Source organism: Oryzias latipes, chromosome 23 (genome assembly GCF_053564925.1).
Source record: "Oryzias latipes strain Hd-rR chromosome 23, Olatipes_Hd-rR_3.1".
NCBI lineage: Eukaryota > Metazoa > Chordata > Actinopteri > Beloniformes > Adrianichthyidae > Oryzias > Oryzias latipes.
In genome coordinates this window covers 1,728,674-1,746,790 of record NC_136259.1, presented here as the reverse complement: position 1 = coordinate 1,746,790, position 18,117 = coordinate 1,728,674, and the positions used below count along the sequence as shown (strand labels likewise).

Below are 18,117 nucleotides of genomic sequence, written 5' to 3'. Positions count from 1 at the left end.
CATGAAATCTTTCCACCTTTATCCATCTTTGTCATGGTAGGGAGAACACGTCAATGGAAGGGGGGGTCATCTAAGATAGCACAAGGGTTAATAGAATTAAATAAACACAAAGAAAAAGTAATTTTAAGATCTTTTATATTCCTAATTTATCAGGGCCTGTTTGGATGAACAAAGAGCTGATTTCCTGGAGATGGAAAATATTTTTAGATCAGTTAATGAGGGAAATTTCTCACCGCACACTTGACCATCTCCCACGGCACACCTACGGGAGTAGGGTCATCTAGACCCACTAGACAGTCCTCTGAACCTTTTTTCTTCAATGATTTGTGAACCTCACTGGTGTCCATGGATTACATGAAATCTTTCCACCTTTATCCACCTTTGTCATGGTAGGGAGAACACCTCAATGGAAGGGGGGGGGGGGGGTCATCTAAGATAGCACAAGGGTTAACAGGTGATTTAATTGGTACATGTTAAATAAATATGTAAACTCTTCCCTTTGTGTTTATCTGTTTTTTGACAAAGTCTTAATAAAATCTGAAAGGAAAAATAAAAGGATCTCTAAACCAAAACCTAATGAATATTTTTACTGGACCTCAAACAGCTGAAAAAAGGCAAAAAGAAATGCAAATTTTAGGACAAGAGACACTTTAGGATTACCGGGACATCGTCCAGTTCAGACGCCTCCGATGGTCTCAGGTTCAGGAGAAGCTTGACCTCATCAACCATTAAAACCTGCATCAGCTGAAGGTGAGAGGAGAACGTAAAGTGATCAATAAAATAATGGAACATTCCCAGATTGGTGTATTATTACATCAAATGAAAACACAAGTCGACAGTATTTCTTGTAAATGAAACGTTTATTTTGGCATCACACATGTAACTGAGTACATTCATTCATCAAGCAAATCCATCATATTTACAGAAAACAGACATTTATTTACAATGAAGTCTCTGTAACATTCTGATGTGACCCTTCCTTATACATGACAGTGTTTTATTCTCCTTATTTTATTCCCGATCGGAGCATAAAAAGCAATTTTGAGCTCAAATACAGATTTAGAGTCCTGAACAGAACCAACGACTCACCAACATTCATTTCACTCAAAGAATCAGACTTTGGTGTTTGTGTTGTTGGTTCAGGCTCACAGACAGAAGTGGGTCCTCTATTCCTCGTAGTATCTCTTCTTCATGGCTCGATATTTCCTCAGGTAGTAGAGAGCCTGCAGCTCATGGATGACAAAGTCTCCTTTGGCCACCAGAGCCTTGATTTTCTCCGGATCCGTCTCGTCTTTGTTCTTCATGAAGGCCGACTTGAGGCGCTCTCGGAAATAAGCGGCGCCTTTGGGGTATTCTCGGCCCAGATAGAGGAGCTGCTCAGACGGAAACATGTGTTAGACATGAACATGTATGTTTTACAGCTGCAATAAAACATGAACAAATGTGTGACAATAGAGACACAAAATGATGAAAAAGGAAACATTTTACAAGTATCTTATATTTAGGTTTTGAATTGTTTCAACAAAGACAAATAACCATCTTAAATCCCCAAATTATTGTGGTTAAACGTTGACTTTGTGCCACGATTGTATTTATTTGTTTTCTTCTCATTCCGTCGTTTTAAACCTTTTTCTGCACTACATAATACACTTCCATCCTCATGAGCAGATACTCACATTTTTGTACAGCCTGAACACCTCCCCCCTCAAAAGGTTGGCCATGTCACAAACTGACGCCCACCTATGAAAACCAAACAAACTTTATTTATAAAACACTCTTCATGCAACAGTGAGACTCAAAACGGCTTTAACAAGAAATGTTAAAACCCGCAGAAAGCCCTCCTGACTGCACAACCAACACAATGAAACACACATGACGGGGTAAAAAAACTCTAAACAGAAACCTAGCTTGATGCAAAGATACGGCTAACTCAGAGCTAGCTTGAAGGTTAGCATTCCGCCTCTAAACGTGTTACACAACAAATAAACATTTAATGTTTCATATTTAAAAATCGCATCGTACCAGCGCGATGATTAAATGAGCGTGTTATTACGAAACGTGACAGAAACGTCTCCTTTATTCGTCCTTAGCTCAGTTGTTGGCTACTGCCATAATGCGTCCATCTAGTGTCGCGCATGAAATAGCCAGAGGCGCATGCGCAGAGGTTTCTATGGTTACCGGACGCTCGAGAGCAAAAATGGTGCGTTTTTACCTGTTTTCTGTCTTTTTCCCTTATTAATCACATCTCCTAAAGTTTTAAGAATTTAAATATATATAAAACGGGTAAGTTTATAGCCCAGGCTGCGTTTTAGCCTAAACCAACAGCTTTATGGTCAGAAATTCGACATAATGACATTATTCCTTGTGAGTGTGACTCCTGAACGTTGCCAATTCTCATTTTTGAGGCCCGGAAATGACGTGACGTGGCTCATCTCTGCTTTCTGAATGAACTTAAATGATTGTTAGGAATGAAAGACTTTTAAAAACAAATAATTAAAAAACTAAAAAAAAACGTAATTTCTAAAAGGTGTGAAGCATTTCTCTCTGTAACCTTTTTCCTGTTTTTCTCTGTGAATGATAGCCGTCCCAGACAAAAAAGGTATGATAAAGGCAGGCAGCACTTCCCCTCTGATCACTTTTTGGAGGTATCGTCCCATCTGAGGACAAATGCAGGAGAACAGATCTGTCTTTCTCTGAAGCAAAGTCACATTGTGAGTAAAAGCTAAACCATGAGACAGTTATCCGCTAATGTTTTGATTTTGCTTCAAGTCTTCCAAAAAAGGCCACAAGCTGACCAAGGCCCAGCGAGCAAGGCAGCAACAAGAGGAGGAGGAGAGGAAGCTGCGAGAAGAAGGTCATTGGATGATTGACACCGGATGATCTCCTTTTAGCTTCCAGCTCCTATTTGTGATGTTTTTGTTTTTCCAGAAGACGCTCGGCTGCAGGCAGAAAGACAAGAACAGGAGAGACTCAGGAGGGAGCAGAAGGAGAGGGAGGTTCGGCGGCTGGAGCTGAAGGTGAGATCCAGAACCGTCACAAACAGAAAAGGGACGTTTCCTCCATGGATGTCTGCCGGCAGGACGAGGAGCGCAGAGACGGGGAGCTGGAGGAGCTGCGCCTCCTCCTGCAGGAGAACCAGGAGAAAGTAACTCGATGGAGAAGCGAGGCCGCAGAGACCGCCAAGGTGCGTCGTTCTGCTGTGTTTTTATCGACACAAACCGTTTTGAACTGACAGGCAGGTTGGAAAGTCGTGTCTCTGAAGCTGGAGCGACAGCAGAATCCTTCAAAACGCTCAAAAACGGCGGCAAACTGACCTTCAGGTCATGTAAGCTGCTGTGTCAGAGAATGTTTTTGGAACAAATTGGGGGGAAATTTGCAAAATTTCACGCTACCAAGCGGTACGTTAGGCCATCCCATAATACCTTTAAAACTCCCTTTGGATATCCCCATCAGGTGTTTTGGTTCTGTGGCAGATTTTACATTTTTTTGGCCCCATTCCTTTTTTTGACAGATGTGGCGCGGTAACAATCCGGTCCTCGCCGTTCAGGGCTGGAAGGACCAGAATACGCCAGCGATTCCAATCTCATCCTTTTTCTTCTTTCTTTGAGAGAACTCTGACTGGTTTTGTCCTCCGGATGCTGATCGGCGTCTCCTCTCGTTCAGTGGGAGCGATACATGCGCTGCGACGGCACTCCAGACCTGACTGAGCGGCGCCACGTCAACACCTACATCAGCCTGTGGAGGGATGACCCCGAGGTCAACATCTCTCAGGTCCTCCAGCAGTGCAGCTGTGCTCTGCAGGTCTGTGCAGAAATGTATTTATGAGTAAAAAGCAACAAATCAAAAAGCTTTCCACTAGCATTTCTCTGGGGTTTGTAGCTGACTGAGGAGCTGGAGGTTTTGCTGGAAGAAGTTTCTGATCCTGAAGAGGCAGAAAAGCTTCAGGAGAGTTTTGTGAATCTGCAGGAGATAATCCACCTGAAACTCAATCTGGCTGCTGAGGAAATCCTTAAGGTCTGAAGGAGGAAAACTCCCTCGTATTTGTGCTTTTGTTTGGTTGATGATGTAACTTTTGTCCGCCATCGCAGGCAGCCAATAAAAACATCGACCCCGAAACGGAAAACATGCAAACGGTGATCACGGATGACAACGTAACTCTGTGTCTGTGGGCCAACCTGAGGAAGAGAATGAGGTTTGAGGATCCAGATCTAAATACCACACTGGAGGAAACAAGTATTTGATCCCTGCTGGTTTGTAGGTTTGGCCACTTACACATAAAATGACCGTCTGTCATCCTAATGGTCGGTTCAACAGTGAGATAGAAAATCAAGAAATCCACTTTTATATCAACGTATTTGGATTTCATTGAGGGAAATAAGTATTTGAACCTTCTTGCTGGACAGACTTAGTGCTTTGTGGTAAAACCTCACAGAGGTCAGAGCTTTCTTGTAGTTGTTGGTCCACTCTTCTTTGCATCATTCTGATTGGGTGGCCGTTGCTTAGCAACTCTCAGCTTCAGCTCTCTCCATGGGTTTTCTAAAGGACTGAGGTCTGGAGACCGGCTGGACCGCCCCAGGACCAGGATTTGACAGCACCCCCCCAAAGCATAATGCTTCCACCTCCATGCCTGACAGTGGGGATGGCGTTTTGGGGTCGTAGGCAGCATTTCTCTTCCTCCACATGGGTTGAGTTGATGCCAAAGAGCTCCATGTTGGTCTGATCTGACCACAACTCCTTCTCCCAGTCCCTCTCTGCATCATGAAGGTCTTCATTGGCAAACTTCAGGCGGATCTGCACATCTGCCTTCTAAAGCAGGGGGAGCACTGAAAGATGTGAAACCATTGCTGCGTAAAGTATTTCTAATGGTTTCCTTGGTGACTGTGGTTCCAGCCGCTTTGAGATCATCGACTAACTCCTGCCGTCTAGTTTTAGACCAGTTTCTCTCTGTTCTCATCATCATGGAAACCCCACCAGGTCAGATCTGGTTTGGAGCCCCAGACCTAAAGGTGGATTGATGGTCATGTTGGACAGTCGTCATGGTAACCTCCAGCTTCTAGCTTTTGGTCCATTCCGGTCTTGTGCAGGTCTGCAATCCTCTCCCTTAAATCCACTGAAAGCTTGTCGGAGACTTTGGAGTCTGACTGATGGACGGATTCTGTGGACAGGTGTCTTTTCTACAGGTGATCAGTCCAAACAGGCGTCTTCAGTTCAGACAACTGGTTGATCAGCAGAGTCTAACTGGTCTGTGTGAACCAGGACCCTTAATGGTTACTGGGGGATCAAATACTTATTTCCTCCACTGTATCTATTGATCCCAAACTGTTGGTCGTTGGTGGTTGATCATCTGCTTATCGTCTGAGTTCTTCAGGTTTAAGGGTTTCCACTTTGAGAAAGCAGGTCTTAGCTTTGAGCTCCCCAAGTCTCTGGCTGTGAAGGACGTCGCGATTGGGATCCTCCACACGCGCTACGACCACTTGTCCGTACTGGCCAGGATGACTCACAAAGCGACACACGAGTCTGGCAGCAGGTGACCAGTTTAGTCTTCTACATAAAAAACACGTCAAACTGTAAACTCTGCTGACTCCAGAGTGTGGATCCTCAGTTCTCCCATGAGGAGCAAAGGTCTGGGAGGTGTGGCCTCATCTGTGTTGGAGAAGAAAGAGATCCTAAAAGTGGAATCAGATGAGACACAGTCCACCCCCGGGTCAGAGGACGGGAAGGTGAGATGTGGGAGGGGCTTCCTGTCGGTGCTTCATCAGCGATGACGTTTGACGTTTTTGTTCCTCACAGAGTACAGAAAGTCTGCAATCATCTAAAACCACTTCCGGCTCTTTGGAGAGCAGGAGAAGCCACATTCTCACTCAGATGGAGATGATTGAAGGTGAGAAGCTCCATCTGATGTTTCATCCACAACGTCCTCTTCAACGCCCGTTCAAGCGGCCACTTCCACGCGTACATGTGTGTTTTAGACTTCCGTGTTCAAAACTCTTGTGCCACCTAAGTTTCTATGATTTGATTCTGGGCTCTACATTCAAACCGAACCATTGAAAAAAGTTAAACCAGGTTGAAATTGGACCAGGGACTCGGATTTGGTGGAGATGTATGGATGGAAGTGTCAACAATTAGAAAATGAATAATGGAGACATTCATAATCCCGGTTTGTATCCGACTGGAAAAAGGACACCAAGTCTTTAACATGTCAGAATAGAGCTGTGAAGGAACGTATCGCGACACTTTCAGGTAAAATTAGACGTCAAATGAATGTAGACTCTGTTTGTCTCTAAGATAACAGCCACCTGACTGAATCCCGGCTCACAGAGATGGGCTCTGATGAGGTGGTTGATCTACTGAAATACTCGCCTCTGGGCGGCGTTTTCTACTATGGCGTGTTTCATCTTCCTCCTCAAGCTCATCTGGTCAGTCATTGAGAAGTGCGAGAGGTGACTTTTCTACTTCTTCATCCTTTTTGCTTCATTTTGGACTTCAGATGTCTGGTGGTGATTTTGTTTTTGGGGTTTTTTCTTCAGATTGTGGACTCGGGGTTGAAGGCGTTTCCCTACACTGCGGAGACATCCAGCTCAGATGACAGCGAGGCCCCCAGTGACCCTCATGTGGGGGTGTCTGTGACTCTGCCCGACTGGGCGCGGTTCCTGAAAACGCCGAAAGTGGCCCTTTGGGACGCTGCAGGTACGAGTGCCCAGCACCAGTCAAGATGACGCCTTCAGAAAAGGACAAAGACTTCACCAGCATTTACGCAGGAACGCGGTGGGTGGGCGGAGTCATGGACCTGACCTATCAGGAGACCGAAGCCAAAGTGTCCTTCAGGATGCCCTCCTTTCGACCGTTTGTGCTGATGCAGGAAACGTACGCCAACCTCCCGTTTCAGAGCTGGGAGCTCCGAGCGCTGAGCGACAACTCCGCCCTGTTCTCCATCAGCGGCGCTCTCCTCCACCTCAGCATCACCGTACAGGTAGGTCAGCAGTGAGTGGCGAGATGGACTCAGCACTCCGTTGACTTAAGGTTTTTAATTGATTAGCTGCATAAAGGAGAAACGGATCTGAAGACGCGATTGTTGCTAAAATCGCTCAGAAACTAATGTTTTTTAAAGCCCCTGATATTTATGTGGGATCCCACAGGGCTCACTTCTCTGGCCCTCTTCTTTTTTCTCTTGCTCCTTAACCTAATGTTAATTTTATTTTTATAGGGATGTGAAAGATACGTTCAGATACAGATAGAACAATCAGTCTAGTCTAAACCACAGATATAAACAAGGTTATAATGGTAAAAAGGTAAATAATGAATTTCTGCCATTTCCGTTAGACATTTTGTTTTTGTTGATTAAAATATAGATTGTATCTAAAGCATATTCATTAATAGTTTTAAATGCCAAATAAATAACTATCTAGATTGGATCATCTTATCTCATCACCACAGAATCTTTTGTATTGATTTGTGGACCACGTATGGAGATGCACATCAAACCATGAGAGAGAAACAGATGCACAGCCCTAGTTTAGTCATTTTATTGATAGTTCCAGCTGTGTTCTGTGATTGAATCTTTTCTTTCTAAAGTGCGACTGCAGAGTGTTGTGTTGTCGTGCCCCACAGGAAAACCTGTGCATGCTGCAGTCGGATCAGAGGAAAGGCTTGGCTCACATCCTGGGGAGGTGGATGAGCAGAGCCGCCCTGCAGAGAGCCATGACCAAAGCTGGGCTCCACATCTTTGTGAACGAACACACCGACCGATACGTCCACACCTGCAGGAAGGTGACGGCAAAACCACGGTTCAACCTGAGTTTGTAGAAACAGGAATCCTCAGTGTTCAGTGAGGAAATGGTTCCAATGTTCCACAAGCTCAGTTTCTGTTTCTCTCCTAAAACGGCAGATCTTTGCATAAGTGCTGCTCATGTCTCCTCAGAACCCGACCACAGAGCACGCCGCCTATCAGCAGATGGCTCTGCTGGCATCGGCCTGTGCGTTCTCCTGGAGCAAATGGAACACACAGTGTGGAGACGAGCACCTGGTCATGCAGGTAAATGACCGGGCTGGAGCTCCACCCCTTCCAAAATGTTGCCGGGCAACAACTGGCTTCTTTGCAATTAGTGAAATCGTGACTTTCCGGATAAAGATGAGATGACAGAACCTGCAGCTTTTCCTGTAAACGGACAAATAAGCAAGACGAGGAACCGGCGGCGTTGCTGAAGTCCTCTGCAGTCGCCTTTCTGAGCCGTTTAAAACGCCACTCCCTGTGCTTTTTTCATTCTCTTCTGCTGGATGATGGTCAGACACAACGCTGATCATCACTGCATTGACAAACAGATTTATTCGTAAATATGACGTGACATCGATGATGTCACGTTTTTCTTCTGCAGTAAAAGGAGAGAAATGAGCAGCAAAGTCATAACGTCACCTTTGACCTTCTTGCATTTCTAATTGAAGTAAATCTGCTGGATCTCATTTGACACACGGAGTATTTTATCTGAAAAGAAACAATTGTAAATATTTCAAAGCCACATTTTCTAAATGAATGGCTTAATGGACACAAAAACTACGTGTATTTTTCTAATGGAGGAAGTGGGCGGGGCAACTCTCACTGGGTTTTGGTCTGTAAGAAACTGAACCAAATGGCTCCAAGTACCAAAGGTTGCAGACCAAAGAACCAGATTACACGCTTTTCTAGTGTAAAATCGAACAACATCCTAATTTGCCACCAGCCTCTAGTGGCCTTTTAAGGAATTGCAAGATTATGATTGAACTTCGTTTGTGAACTGCTGAGGATGGAGAAAACATCTGCAGGTTCACTGCAAACTGCTTCAGTTTGGTTCACAAACCAGATTCAAATCAAAGTCATCCTGACAGAAAACAGCGACTCAAACATGGACAAAGATTCAGTATCTGTCTCCGTCTCAGGTGTGTGAGCACCTGCCCCCCACCGCCGTACCTGCAGGACGGTGGAGCCTGTACCTGTTGGGAGCTCAGAGGGTCCAAAGGCTGGAGGCCACGGAGAACAGTGAGACCTTCTCCTTGGATCATCATCCTGACAGCGAGTTCCACTCCACCTTGGTCCACATGCTTCGGGACACCATGAGTCCGGACGGAGCGGCCAGAACCAGAGAGTCCGGTTACCGGTTCGTGGAGGCCGTGCAGAGCCTCCTCTGTTCCACCAGACCGCTGCGGTTTTCCTCTTGATGTGAAAAGGTTTGAACAGAACAGAAGGGCCGTCAGGTGGAACAGGCTACTTTATTTGTGCAAAGACCCGTGCCATCTTTGGACCGTACAAGTGTAGAAGTTACAGAAAACAGTAAAAACAAACTTTGATGCTGAAATTCTTATGAGTAGAATCTGCAGAAAAGGTTCAGATCCCTGAAGCTGCACAGTTTAAGGGAAAAAGTAGATCAAGTTTCCTTCAGAAACAAACAAACTCTTAAATATTCGGACACTTTCATAACTCTGTCCTCAGTGTTTCTACCAGACTTATAAAAAAATCCTCCGTGTTCAAAGAGGAAACGGTTAAATAAAAGCGCCATCGTCAGACACACGGCGTTCGTCCTCAGTCCCGTACGTAAAATCCTCGGTGGAAGTTTCTTCGTTCCGGCTTTCTGAAGTCTTTTTTTGGGGAAATGTCGGCTTTCCCAGCATCCGGGTGGGTTAGACGGGGGGCTGGGCGTTGTGCCGCAGTCCGGTGTAGGGCCACAGCAGCTGCTGGATGGTCATCCACGAGTCGCCCGTCCCCATGGGGGCGGCGTCTGCAGCCGGCTGCATCACCAGGCAGGCCAACAGAGCCAGGAGACCTGCGAACGACAGGAAGATGGAAAATCTGATCCTGTCCACCTGATGGGACACGCCACCCAAAAACACTTTTCAACATCGTTTTTTGGATTCGGCTGTCTGTAGACTGAACATCAGAGAGTTAAAGGGAAAAAAACCGTCAGTATTTGGGTAAAACTTTACAAAAAGAGTTAATATTAACGCATAATTAAGCATTAGTTAACTATTAAACAGTCACTAAGTGGATTAATGCATTAGTTACCAGTAAATTCATGGTTATGATACCACAGTCCAGGTGAATTCTCAATCCTTTTTGGCTGCTGGGTGTGCATTAAAAAGTGATAACGCACGCCTAAAAAAGTAGTTCCGGTCACATAGTTGAAATGTTCTGTATCACTGCGCTGGCTTCTTTAAAACAAACTTTATCTTCATCCGGAGAGAAACAAGCGGTGAGAGAAGAACTGATGCTTTATCTGACACATCGTGGTCATCAGCATAGATGTCGCTTTCCTTTGCTGTGACAACGCGCCGCACCACTAGTCCACTTTTTGCCGTTCTCTGCGTCAGATTCAGCTGATTCTCGTTGGTGAATCAGTAAGAGAGCTTTATTGAAGCGTTGAAGTGCATCACACGTGTGGTGGGGAGTTTTACAATCTAAAAACTGGAAAAAACAAAGGCGACTACCTATCGCGGGATATTTTAAGAACGCTACTCTGGCTCTAAGCGAGGCGACGCCCAACATCAGATCTGAGATTTTTGAGGATTCAGGGTCAAAGCTGTGATGCAGATCCAAAATCCTGAGCCGGGTCTCCAAAGAACTCACCTCCTTTCTCTGGGATTAAAGACTTTCTGTAACTAAAGAACAAACTGAAACTCTGCAGTGGATGACTGAACAAAAACATTAAAAAAAGGAGGGAGGGGGGACTTTGATCCCTCAACTCCGTCAACAACAGGCTTTCCTCTTTTCCCATTTCCTTTAAAATGTTGAACAGATTCAGTCTTTCCAGACGTTTCTCACATTGATCAGCCATTTCATCTTTTCCATTTTGGTTCAGAGGCTTTTATAACAACAGACTTAATAACATGAAGCAGCCGTACCTGCGAGCACCACCATGATGGCCAGCCACAGCCAGACCCCCCTGCTGGCTTTGGGGGCGACCGCAGAGGCTCGTCTGGAGGCGGCCGGGATGGGGGTCGGAGGCTGCACCGGATTCTGATCAGAGACTGTGGGGGTGGAGGGAGGACTGGGACTGGAAGGAAAGAACAGCGGCAAAAGAAAAAGGTTACACCGGCATCAGCAGAAACATGGGGGCGGAGCCAAGGTACCAGAAATGGGGCGTGATGGGAGCTCATTACAGGGAGGCGGGGCTCTTTCATTTGTGGTAACTTGTGCGAGCGATAAGATGAAGATTAAAGACAAAGAAAATGCCCCCCCCCCCCCATCAAGAGTCAGTCATCCAGAGAAACAGCAGCAGGCGTGGAGATGATGGACAGACGACATGAGCAGGACCACAGACAGTCCAGGCACCTGAGTCCTCACAACACACAGGAGTTGCTGTGAGGGAGGCAGAACCCGTTAGCAAGTCAGAACCCAGCTCCATGCACCCCCCAATGGGGTTTTGGACCCCTCACTGATCCAGGGAGCAGCTGCAGGAAACACTGGAAGAGAGAGGTTGGACTGAACCGAAGCCCCCCGAGCCTGAAGACCAGAGAAGCAGCACCAGCATGGCTCCCTGTGATGAAGCGCCGGAGATTCCTCCGCCACGTTTAGAACCGTCACTCAACGCCGACGACCTCTAAAGCATTCAACGCTGCGTCACACCAAACACGATTGGCACGTCCAATTCCTGTCGACGTGTCTCTCTTGATGAGCGCCAAATTCCCTGCTGGACACGTGTCCATAAATGTGACACTGACGTGTGTGGGCGGAGCCAACGTCAAACATTTCCTGCCTCCTCGCTGCATGGAAGCATGACTGCGTCGACACGGATGATGTGGAGAGATCAGGTAATCAGGTCTCCCCGTCTGCGTTCATGACATCATTCAGAGGTTCTCCCGGGACGGCGAGCTGCACCGTCTGCATGACGGACGCCTTCAGCGCTACTTCCTCCTCTCTGTGATGACTTCCTGTCCCGCATTCATCAAAGAAGGGAAAAAATAAAAAGATGAAAATGGGACACTGAATGTCTAGATATCAAAGACAAATTCTCCTCCTGGTGGATTTAGTCTCTAGTCTTCCACACGTCACACGCCAAAAGCACAGTTCCTCATTGTCGCGATGCTTTGTCAAAAGGTTCAGATATCTGAACTCTGAAACGGTGCTGCTGCTAATCCACGGCACCCACGCTGCAGCACTCTGGTCGTCTGTACATTTATTTACCATTAAAACTGGAAGCCCGACACGAGAACCGCGTGAATCGCACTAACGGTGTGATCCAGCCACGGTACGTTCCAGGGGGCGCAATGAGAACTTGGCTGAATACGTTTATAAATCTAAACTCTGGAGAAGAATCACGTCAACCAATCAGGAACTCAGCTTTGGCCTCTGAAGGCGTGTCTAAAACCAAGATGGAGGAGAATCTGATAGTTGTCCTAAACTTTACGATGTTTTCTTATTTCTTATTATATCCTGAGTTTAATTGCATTTCTTCCTCTGACTAAAGCGGGACAGCAGGTCGTCAAAGTGGGTCACGGTGACGGCGGCTGCTGCAGCAGACGGTGAAGCTCGCCGTAACGCGACAATCTCTGAATGATGTCATGAACGCAGACGTGGAGACGGGGTATGTTTTCATACAGATTTAAAAAGAAATTAACCGGATCTCTCAACGCCATCCGTGTTAAACACATCTAGAGTCGATGCTGCCGTGTGGCGATGAGGCTAAACTTTGGACAGTAGCTCCTCCCACACCTGTGGAGCGTCTGGTTTATAAACACGTTGTTCAGCAGCAGATTTGGTGTGAACGCGGCGTTAGAATTCCTAGGATCATCAGCAGGAAGCCCCTCCTCCATCACACAGAGACACAGGCTGGTGGGTGTGGTTTCCGTCTTTTAGGGTGGGACTAACGTCTTAACGGGCAGAATGAGGGCGCTGATTTTGTTGCCCAGCTCAATGATGCTGGGCCTCCGCTTCGTCTCCTTCGTCTTCTCCTGCTGCTCCTGGACCACTGCTCGGGGCTCGCCGGGCCTGTGGTGTGCACGGTGAGGCATTCACAAACACATTCCTCGCCTGCGTTCTCACAGCAGCATGCGTCAACACGGCGTGCGGCGAGGCGTGTGCGGCAGGCAGAGGGAGTCACAGCACAGCTGCAGCACTTTTTTAATGAGGCCAATTTACTAAACTCCAGAGAAATAATGATTAAAAAAGCTGTCATTGATGGAAAAAAAAACTTCAAATTAGGGATGCCCCGATCTGATCACATGATCCGATATTGGGCCCGATCATAGTTTCAGACTCGATCCAAATGGGATGTTTTCTCCCGATCAGGGATGGGCTCTTCATTTTAGGACTATTTTGAAGAGTGCTACATATTTGAAGGTTGTTTCATAAATCCCTCACTGCTCCCTGAACCCTAAAACACGTGTCAAACTCAAGGCCCGGGGTCCAAATGTGGCCCTCCATGTCATTTTACGTGGCCCACGAGAGCATCAAAGTTTTCCTGGTCTGAGCTGGAGTCTGGATCAGAACTGGACGGATAAATAGGCCTGATGTTGCTGCTGTTCTTATTGCACCGCTAATGTTAGCTTGGGGGTGTGAGGGGCTGTAAGCTAGCGGGAGAGAGATAGTTCTCAGCATCAGGGAAGGTAAGGGGGCGGGGTTGCTCCGCACGCCAACGGTCCCGCCCACAACTCAGAGGTGAATTTCTAATTGACTCCTGCTGCTCTGCAGAAACTATGTCCTAGAATACAACAAGCAGTTAGATTTTGGCTAAAATGTATAATAATTATAATTATGAGAATACTGGGAACGCTTTTACATAGATCAAAAGATTACTGGAGAGGGACTTTTTATGAAGTGACATTTGTGCATTTCAAAACATTTTGAGGCATTAAAATATAAATGTATAGTGTTTGCATTGTTTTACTTTGAAAAACCAGTCTGTCTTCCTGTCTATCCCATGAAAATGTCCCGTTAGTTTGAACTAATTCCGTCTTTCTGCGCGAGGCGAGGAGCGACAGAAGTTAGTGAGAGTTCACCTCCTCGGCGTGCCTTACCCCTTGGCTGGGTCGGGGGGTTCTTCAAAGTCGAACCGGGCTGCGGAGCTACCAAAGCGTTTTAGAGGGTGGCGGGCTGCGCCCCTCGCCGCCTTGTTCCTGGAAACCACCATGATCACAACAACGTTGAGGCTCGGCTGCCATGCACCCGATGTTCAAATGAGGCAAGAATGTGAAAACACTAAAAACACTAAAAACAATCTTTGTTCGCTCATGAGCACTCACTTTGAGCTTTTTTCAAAAAAGAATTCAGACTTCAAATAACTAAACTTAACCGTTTTTTGAGAGACCCAAACTGCAGTGTTTGTATTTCATATACTGTGTTTTTTGCACTATAAGGTGCACTTAATGGTATAAGCCACTAAAACATTCAAAAAAACACAAATGCACCTTATAATCCAGAGAGCCTTATGGGTAAGTGGTTCTGAGAACTACACGGCGCTCCGTCAATACGTTATTCTGCTTTGGGCGTTTTTATTGGAAAAAACGTTAGGCGCTATTGGAAAAATGCTAATGTGGCTAACGTGTAGCAGTGTCGGACTGTGGTTTGTTTAGGTTTTACTACCAAGGCTGGAAATTAGTCACATTTGTTGTAGCGGCATCAGTTTGGGTTTTTTCTAAACACAGCTGGGAGTTAAAGTTACTGGAAACATGCTAACCCGGCTAACACGGAGCGGTGTCGGACTGTAGTTTTATGTGTTACCAACAAGGTTTGGGAGTTAGCGCGGTCACAGTAACATTTACATGGTATATGTCTTGTATTTTTACGTGTTACTAACAATGTTGGGAGTTACAGGTGTCGTGAATACGCTACTGCAGCTAATGCTTCTAACGCAGCTAATCGCGGCTAACGCTTCTAACACAGCTAACATTTCTAATCCTCCTAAAACGGCCAACGTGTAGCAGGTTACTAACATGTTCTCGAATTACTGTGTAAAGTGAGTGACAGACTTATCTTTCACTCTTTTGTCTCCATTATTGTGCCTTATATATCTCTTCATTTAGAAAATAAACCATCCATCGATGGTGCGCTTTCTAATCTGTGCCCTACAGTGTGAAAATACTGTGTGTTTATTCCAACTTCTGTCTGTGTTGTTAAAAACGCGGTGCAGAGACTTTATCACTGAACTCTGGTCCTCTTTTTTAAAAATAAAGAGCCTGTACATTTTATGGACGACACCGATTAAAGCTGGAGGTCGAGCCTCCAGCTGAGCTTCCTGCACTTTTACTTTACCAAAATCAAAGTACATTATACTATGCTCCCAGGCTATAATCTGGTTAAAGTTTTGCATGTTTTGTTTATGTAGGTATGGGAAAAGTGTATGAAGTGTTCAGTGTGAGGTTTTACAGCTGTTAACATGTTATACATCTGTAAAAATGAAGATGAAGACCGTGGATTTCCACCTTGCCTGATAAACTACTTCTGCAGTTATAACCAGTTCAGATGTAGTACTATTTTAAAAGGTAAAGGGATTATGTTTAAATATCACTGGATAAAATAATTTATGGCGGAGTGGAAGTAAGTCGTCCAGCAGAGTTCATCATAAACACACGTCTGCAGGTTCCAGGACCTACCATGAGAAGCGCTTTTTCAGGCTTTCCACATCAACCTCTGGCTCTTCTTGGACCTGCAGGAGCAGAGAAGTTCCACTTTAGCAACCGGAAAAAGTTCTACATCAACAGGAGCGGCTCCCAACGAGTTTGAATCGACTCTCAGAGGCAAACGGTAGAACCAGAGGAGGCCGTCCACATCCCAATCAGCTGTTTTTGGGGTTGACCACAGAGACTTTCAACTTTGGATGATAAAAGTGAACAAAACAAAAGCTGCTCTAACATCCAAGGACATTACTCTAGAGACAGTTTTCATGTGAAAAAACCTTTAGCTAAGCTAATTTGCAGCTAAACGGGATTAAACAGACAGTTTGGAAAACTGAAAGGGTTGGCGGTTCTTACGTTTTCGCAGTGCTTGTATGATGAAAATGGGATGCCTGTGATGCTAACGCGTCTGCCCGGTTTCTGTGAAGACGTTTCAGAAGGAAAGACTGTCGTTAGCATTAAAAATGACATTGGGGTTTTCCGAGGGCAACGAAGGAAGGACAGTGAGCTCCCATTGCAACGGGCTTCCTATTCAGCAATTAAAAAATAAAACATTTGCAAGCTGAGTATGTCAGGAGGCAAACTGCTCAGGAGTCTGAAAAATACAGGTAAAACGCAACAAAACTGCGAAAACGAGGAAAACCATGCTAAGTAGCCATGCTAACAGAAAACGCAGCAGCTAGCCCGACCAACAGGTTCTGCTCCAAGCGCTAACCTCACTCTCAAAAGAGCTGAAGGACCTCAAACATGACTTTAAACAAGAGCTTCGCACTTCACGAAGCCGGCTTCCACTGCGTGTGTTATTTTCTGAATACACACTTCGTTGGCCATTAACCCTAACATCACCAGGATCCTGGGCTGCAATATACCAAAGACAAGCTTATTTCTTTATCTGGGCAAAATATCTAAAAATGTTCTTAAAACTGACAGATATTACGTCAAATTTTCAAGCCGCATGCAAGAAAGCAATCACCAGACAGTGGTTCAAGACAGATTTGACAACACCACAGGAATGGGAAAGGTTGTGAAGGAAATGCTTTTGATGGAACTGCTGAACTGTTTGATGAGAACTCAAGAAGAACTTTGTCAAAAAAGATGGAAGAAATGGGCCAACTACACAACAACGACATCATAAGGACTTCTACATGGACAATGTTATAAAAACCTACACATTTTAAACTCACCTTGGTGTCACGTGTTATTGGTATGCCCCGTTTATCTGAAAAGAGAAAATTACTCCTTTACAAACAATGTTTGTACATATTTATCACAAAAGCTGTAAAAGAAAGCCTTGAGTTTAGCTTTCATTTGGTAAAATGACTACAAAACGAGTGGATTTTCATGGTAATTCTCATTTAAATTGACTAAAGTCTGTTTAGTCTCAATAGAAGTCTGTGGGATTTTGGCCTCTTGGAACCAAGAAATACTTCTAATGAGGGGGGAGGGAATCACCACATCCAGTTCTCTGGTTGAAACAAATTTACAGTTGGATTGATTTGGTTAATTTCAGTACAAAAGCTGGAATAACAAGTACCTTCTAAGGACAAAAAAGCTGTATGAAGTCGATTACGTATGTATTTAGGGGCTCCAACCTTTTTCTCCTCCAAAGGACCTCTCACCCTGCGCAAGCGCCTCTCTGAGCTCCAGCAGCTCGGCGTGCTCCTTGGTGTACGTCCTCTTCAGGTTCTCCACGTGCTGGATCATTACCTCCACGGCTTTACCGATACGATTCTCCTGTTACGGAAAAACACCAAACTCTGCTGGATCCTCAATCCGCAGGTTCACCATCCCGACCGGCATAAAGTTATTCACAGACAGTGTTCGTCTGATGCAGACCTGGTGAATGGCGCCCAACATCTCAGAGCGGCTTGACACCCGGTTTGTGGACTGGATGAGAATGTCCAGGTTTTTCTGGAGCCTCTGGATGATTTCCATGGATTGGGTTTCATCCTCACACAGAGGAGTCAGCGCCTGAGAAGAAAAGTCACACGGAAACTGTCGCAATTTCAAATTTAAATTTCAAACAGTTATCAGCCATCATTTCAAAGTTAAAGATGGATATGAGCGTAAGTAATGTTTCTTAATAATAAATGTGGCCCAAGAAAAAAGGTCTTATTTGCAGGAATGACCTCGTTTCAGTTGGTTGCGTTCCATTCAAAGGCTTTGAACCCCTGAGGTGTTTGTCTTTAATGACCTACGATGGCCATAGGTGGCGCTACAGCCACACACCACAGTGTCGTTGTCCGAGAACTCAGGAGGTGAAAATTGTGTGTCTTGGGGAACAAGACGCCTGCAAGGAAGACGTTTCCGGTTCTACCAACGCTGGACAGCTGCGGACGCAGCGTGTTTTTGTTTGGACAGAAACAAAACTATGAAGGTCGATGAGCTTTTTTTGACCCAACAGAGGCCAGCTTGGATGAAGGTGGATTTGTCACAAAATTGCATCTTAGGGCCGAACTCTGGTGTAGTGGTTAGCACTCTGCTCACAGTGAGAAGGCGCTGGTTTGAATCCCGGCTGGGATCTCTCTGTGTGGAGTTTGC

The 18,117-nt window shown here is 45.6% G+C and overlaps 3 protein-coding genes across 29 annotated transcripts in view; 1 reads left to right on the top strand and 2 right to left on the bottom strand.

Moving 5' to 3' along the window:
* Nucleotides 1-841: 841 nt before the first annotated feature.
* Nucleotides 842-2,161, bottom strand: lyrm5a (LYR motif containing 5a). Its single transcript, XM_004082841.5, has 3 exons — nucleotides 2,023-2,161; nucleotides 1,677-1,740; nucleotides 842-1,373 (listed from the first exon to the last, which is right to left on the bottom strand). Exons 2-3 carry the CDS (start codon nucleotides 1,719-1,721, stop codon nucleotides 1,167-1,169), a joined length of 252 nt encoding a protein of 83 aa, XP_004082889.1. The 5' UTR covers nucleotides 1,722-1,740; nucleotides 2,023-2,161; the 3' UTR covers nucleotides 842-1,166.
* On the top strand, nucleotides 2,114-10,720 carry dnai7 (dynein axonemal intermediate chain 7). 2 transcript variants are annotated; one of them, XR_013653524.1, is made up of 17 exons: nucleotides 2,114-2,200; nucleotides 2,582-2,599; nucleotides 2,770-2,854; nucleotides 2,929-3,017; nucleotides 3,080-3,184; nucleotides 3,664-3,801; nucleotides 3,880-4,014; nucleotides 4,089-4,192; nucleotides 5,369-5,527; nucleotides 5,603-5,720; nucleotides 5,791-5,881; nucleotides 6,286-6,416; nucleotides 6,528-6,687; nucleotides 6,759-6,970; nucleotides 7,609-7,825; nucleotides 7,919-8,032; nucleotides 8,911-9,321. XR_013653524.1 is itself a non-coding variant. In XM_023952297.2 (17 exons), the coding sequence occupies exons 1-17, from the start codon at nucleotides 2,114-2,116 to the stop codon at nucleotides 9,187-9,189; spliced, it is 2,184 nt and encodes a 727-aa protein (XP_023808065.1). In that variant the 3' UTR covers nucleotides 9,190-10,720. The 2 variants fall into 2 exon arrangements, 1 of the variants encoding a protein (XP_023808065.1); XM_023952297.2 differs by having other exon boundaries at nucleotides 7,609-7,767; nucleotides 8,911-10,720.
* lrmp (lymphoid-restricted membrane protein) overlaps nucleotides 9,225-18,117 on the bottom strand; it is a 44,864-nt gene continuing 35,971 nt past the window's right edge. For 7 of the 26 annotated variants that reach the window (XM_078941724.1, XM_023952292.2, XM_078941726.1 and 4 more), the window contains 9 exons: nucleotides 17,413-17,547; nucleotides 17,169-17,310; nucleotides 16,761-16,795; nucleotides 15,934-15,996; nucleotides 15,556-15,608; nucleotides 13,981-14,079; nucleotides 12,833-12,952; nucleotides 10,867-11,018; nucleotides 9,225-9,791 (listed from right to left, as the gene is read on the bottom strand). In XM_078941724.1, the coding sequence (XP_078797850.1) occupies nucleotides 9,649-9,791; nucleotides 10,867-11,018; nucleotides 12,833-12,952; nucleotides 13,981-14,079; nucleotides 15,556-15,608; nucleotides 15,934-15,996; nucleotides 16,761-16,795; nucleotides 17,169-17,310; nucleotides 17,413-17,547 (942 nt within the window). In that variant the 3' untranslated portion in view covers nucleotides 9,225-9,648. The remainder of the gene's footprint in view (nucleotides 9,792-10,866; nucleotides 11,019-12,832; nucleotides 12,953-13,980; nucleotides 14,080-15,555; nucleotides 15,609-15,933; nucleotides 15,997-16,760; nucleotides 16,796-17,168; nucleotides 17,311-17,412; nucleotides 17,548-18,117) is intronic. The other 19 variants (XM_078941747.1, XM_078941745.1, XM_078941746.1 and 16 more) reach the window with 5 other exon arrangements.

What these genes read in the sequence shown, in the direction of transcription:
- lyrm5a (XM_004082841.5), bottom strand. Translation starts at nt 1,721, where the DNA reads ATGGCCAACCTTTTGAGGGGGGAGGTGTTCAGGCTGTACAAAAAT. An exon ending in TGTTCAGGCTGTACAAAAAT is followed by an intron (nt 1,374 to 1,676) that starts GTGAGTATCTGC and finishes CCGTCTGAGCAG; the next exon opens with CTCCTCTATCTGGGCCGAGA.
- dnai7 (XM_023952297.2), top strand. Translation starts at nt 2,114, where the DNA reads ATGCGTCCATCTAGTGTCGCGCATGAAATAGCCAGAGGCGCATGCGCA. An exon ending in AGTGCAGCTGTGCTCTGCAG is followed by an intron (nt 3,802 to 3,879) that starts GTCTGTGCAGAA and finishes TGGGGTTTGTAG; the next exon opens with CTGACTGAGGAGCTGGAGGT. An exon ending in AACCTGAGGAAGAGAATGAG is followed by an intron (nt 4,193 to 5,368) that starts GTTTGAGGATCC and finishes TGAGTTCTTCAG; the next exon opens with GTTTAAGGGTTTCCACTTTG.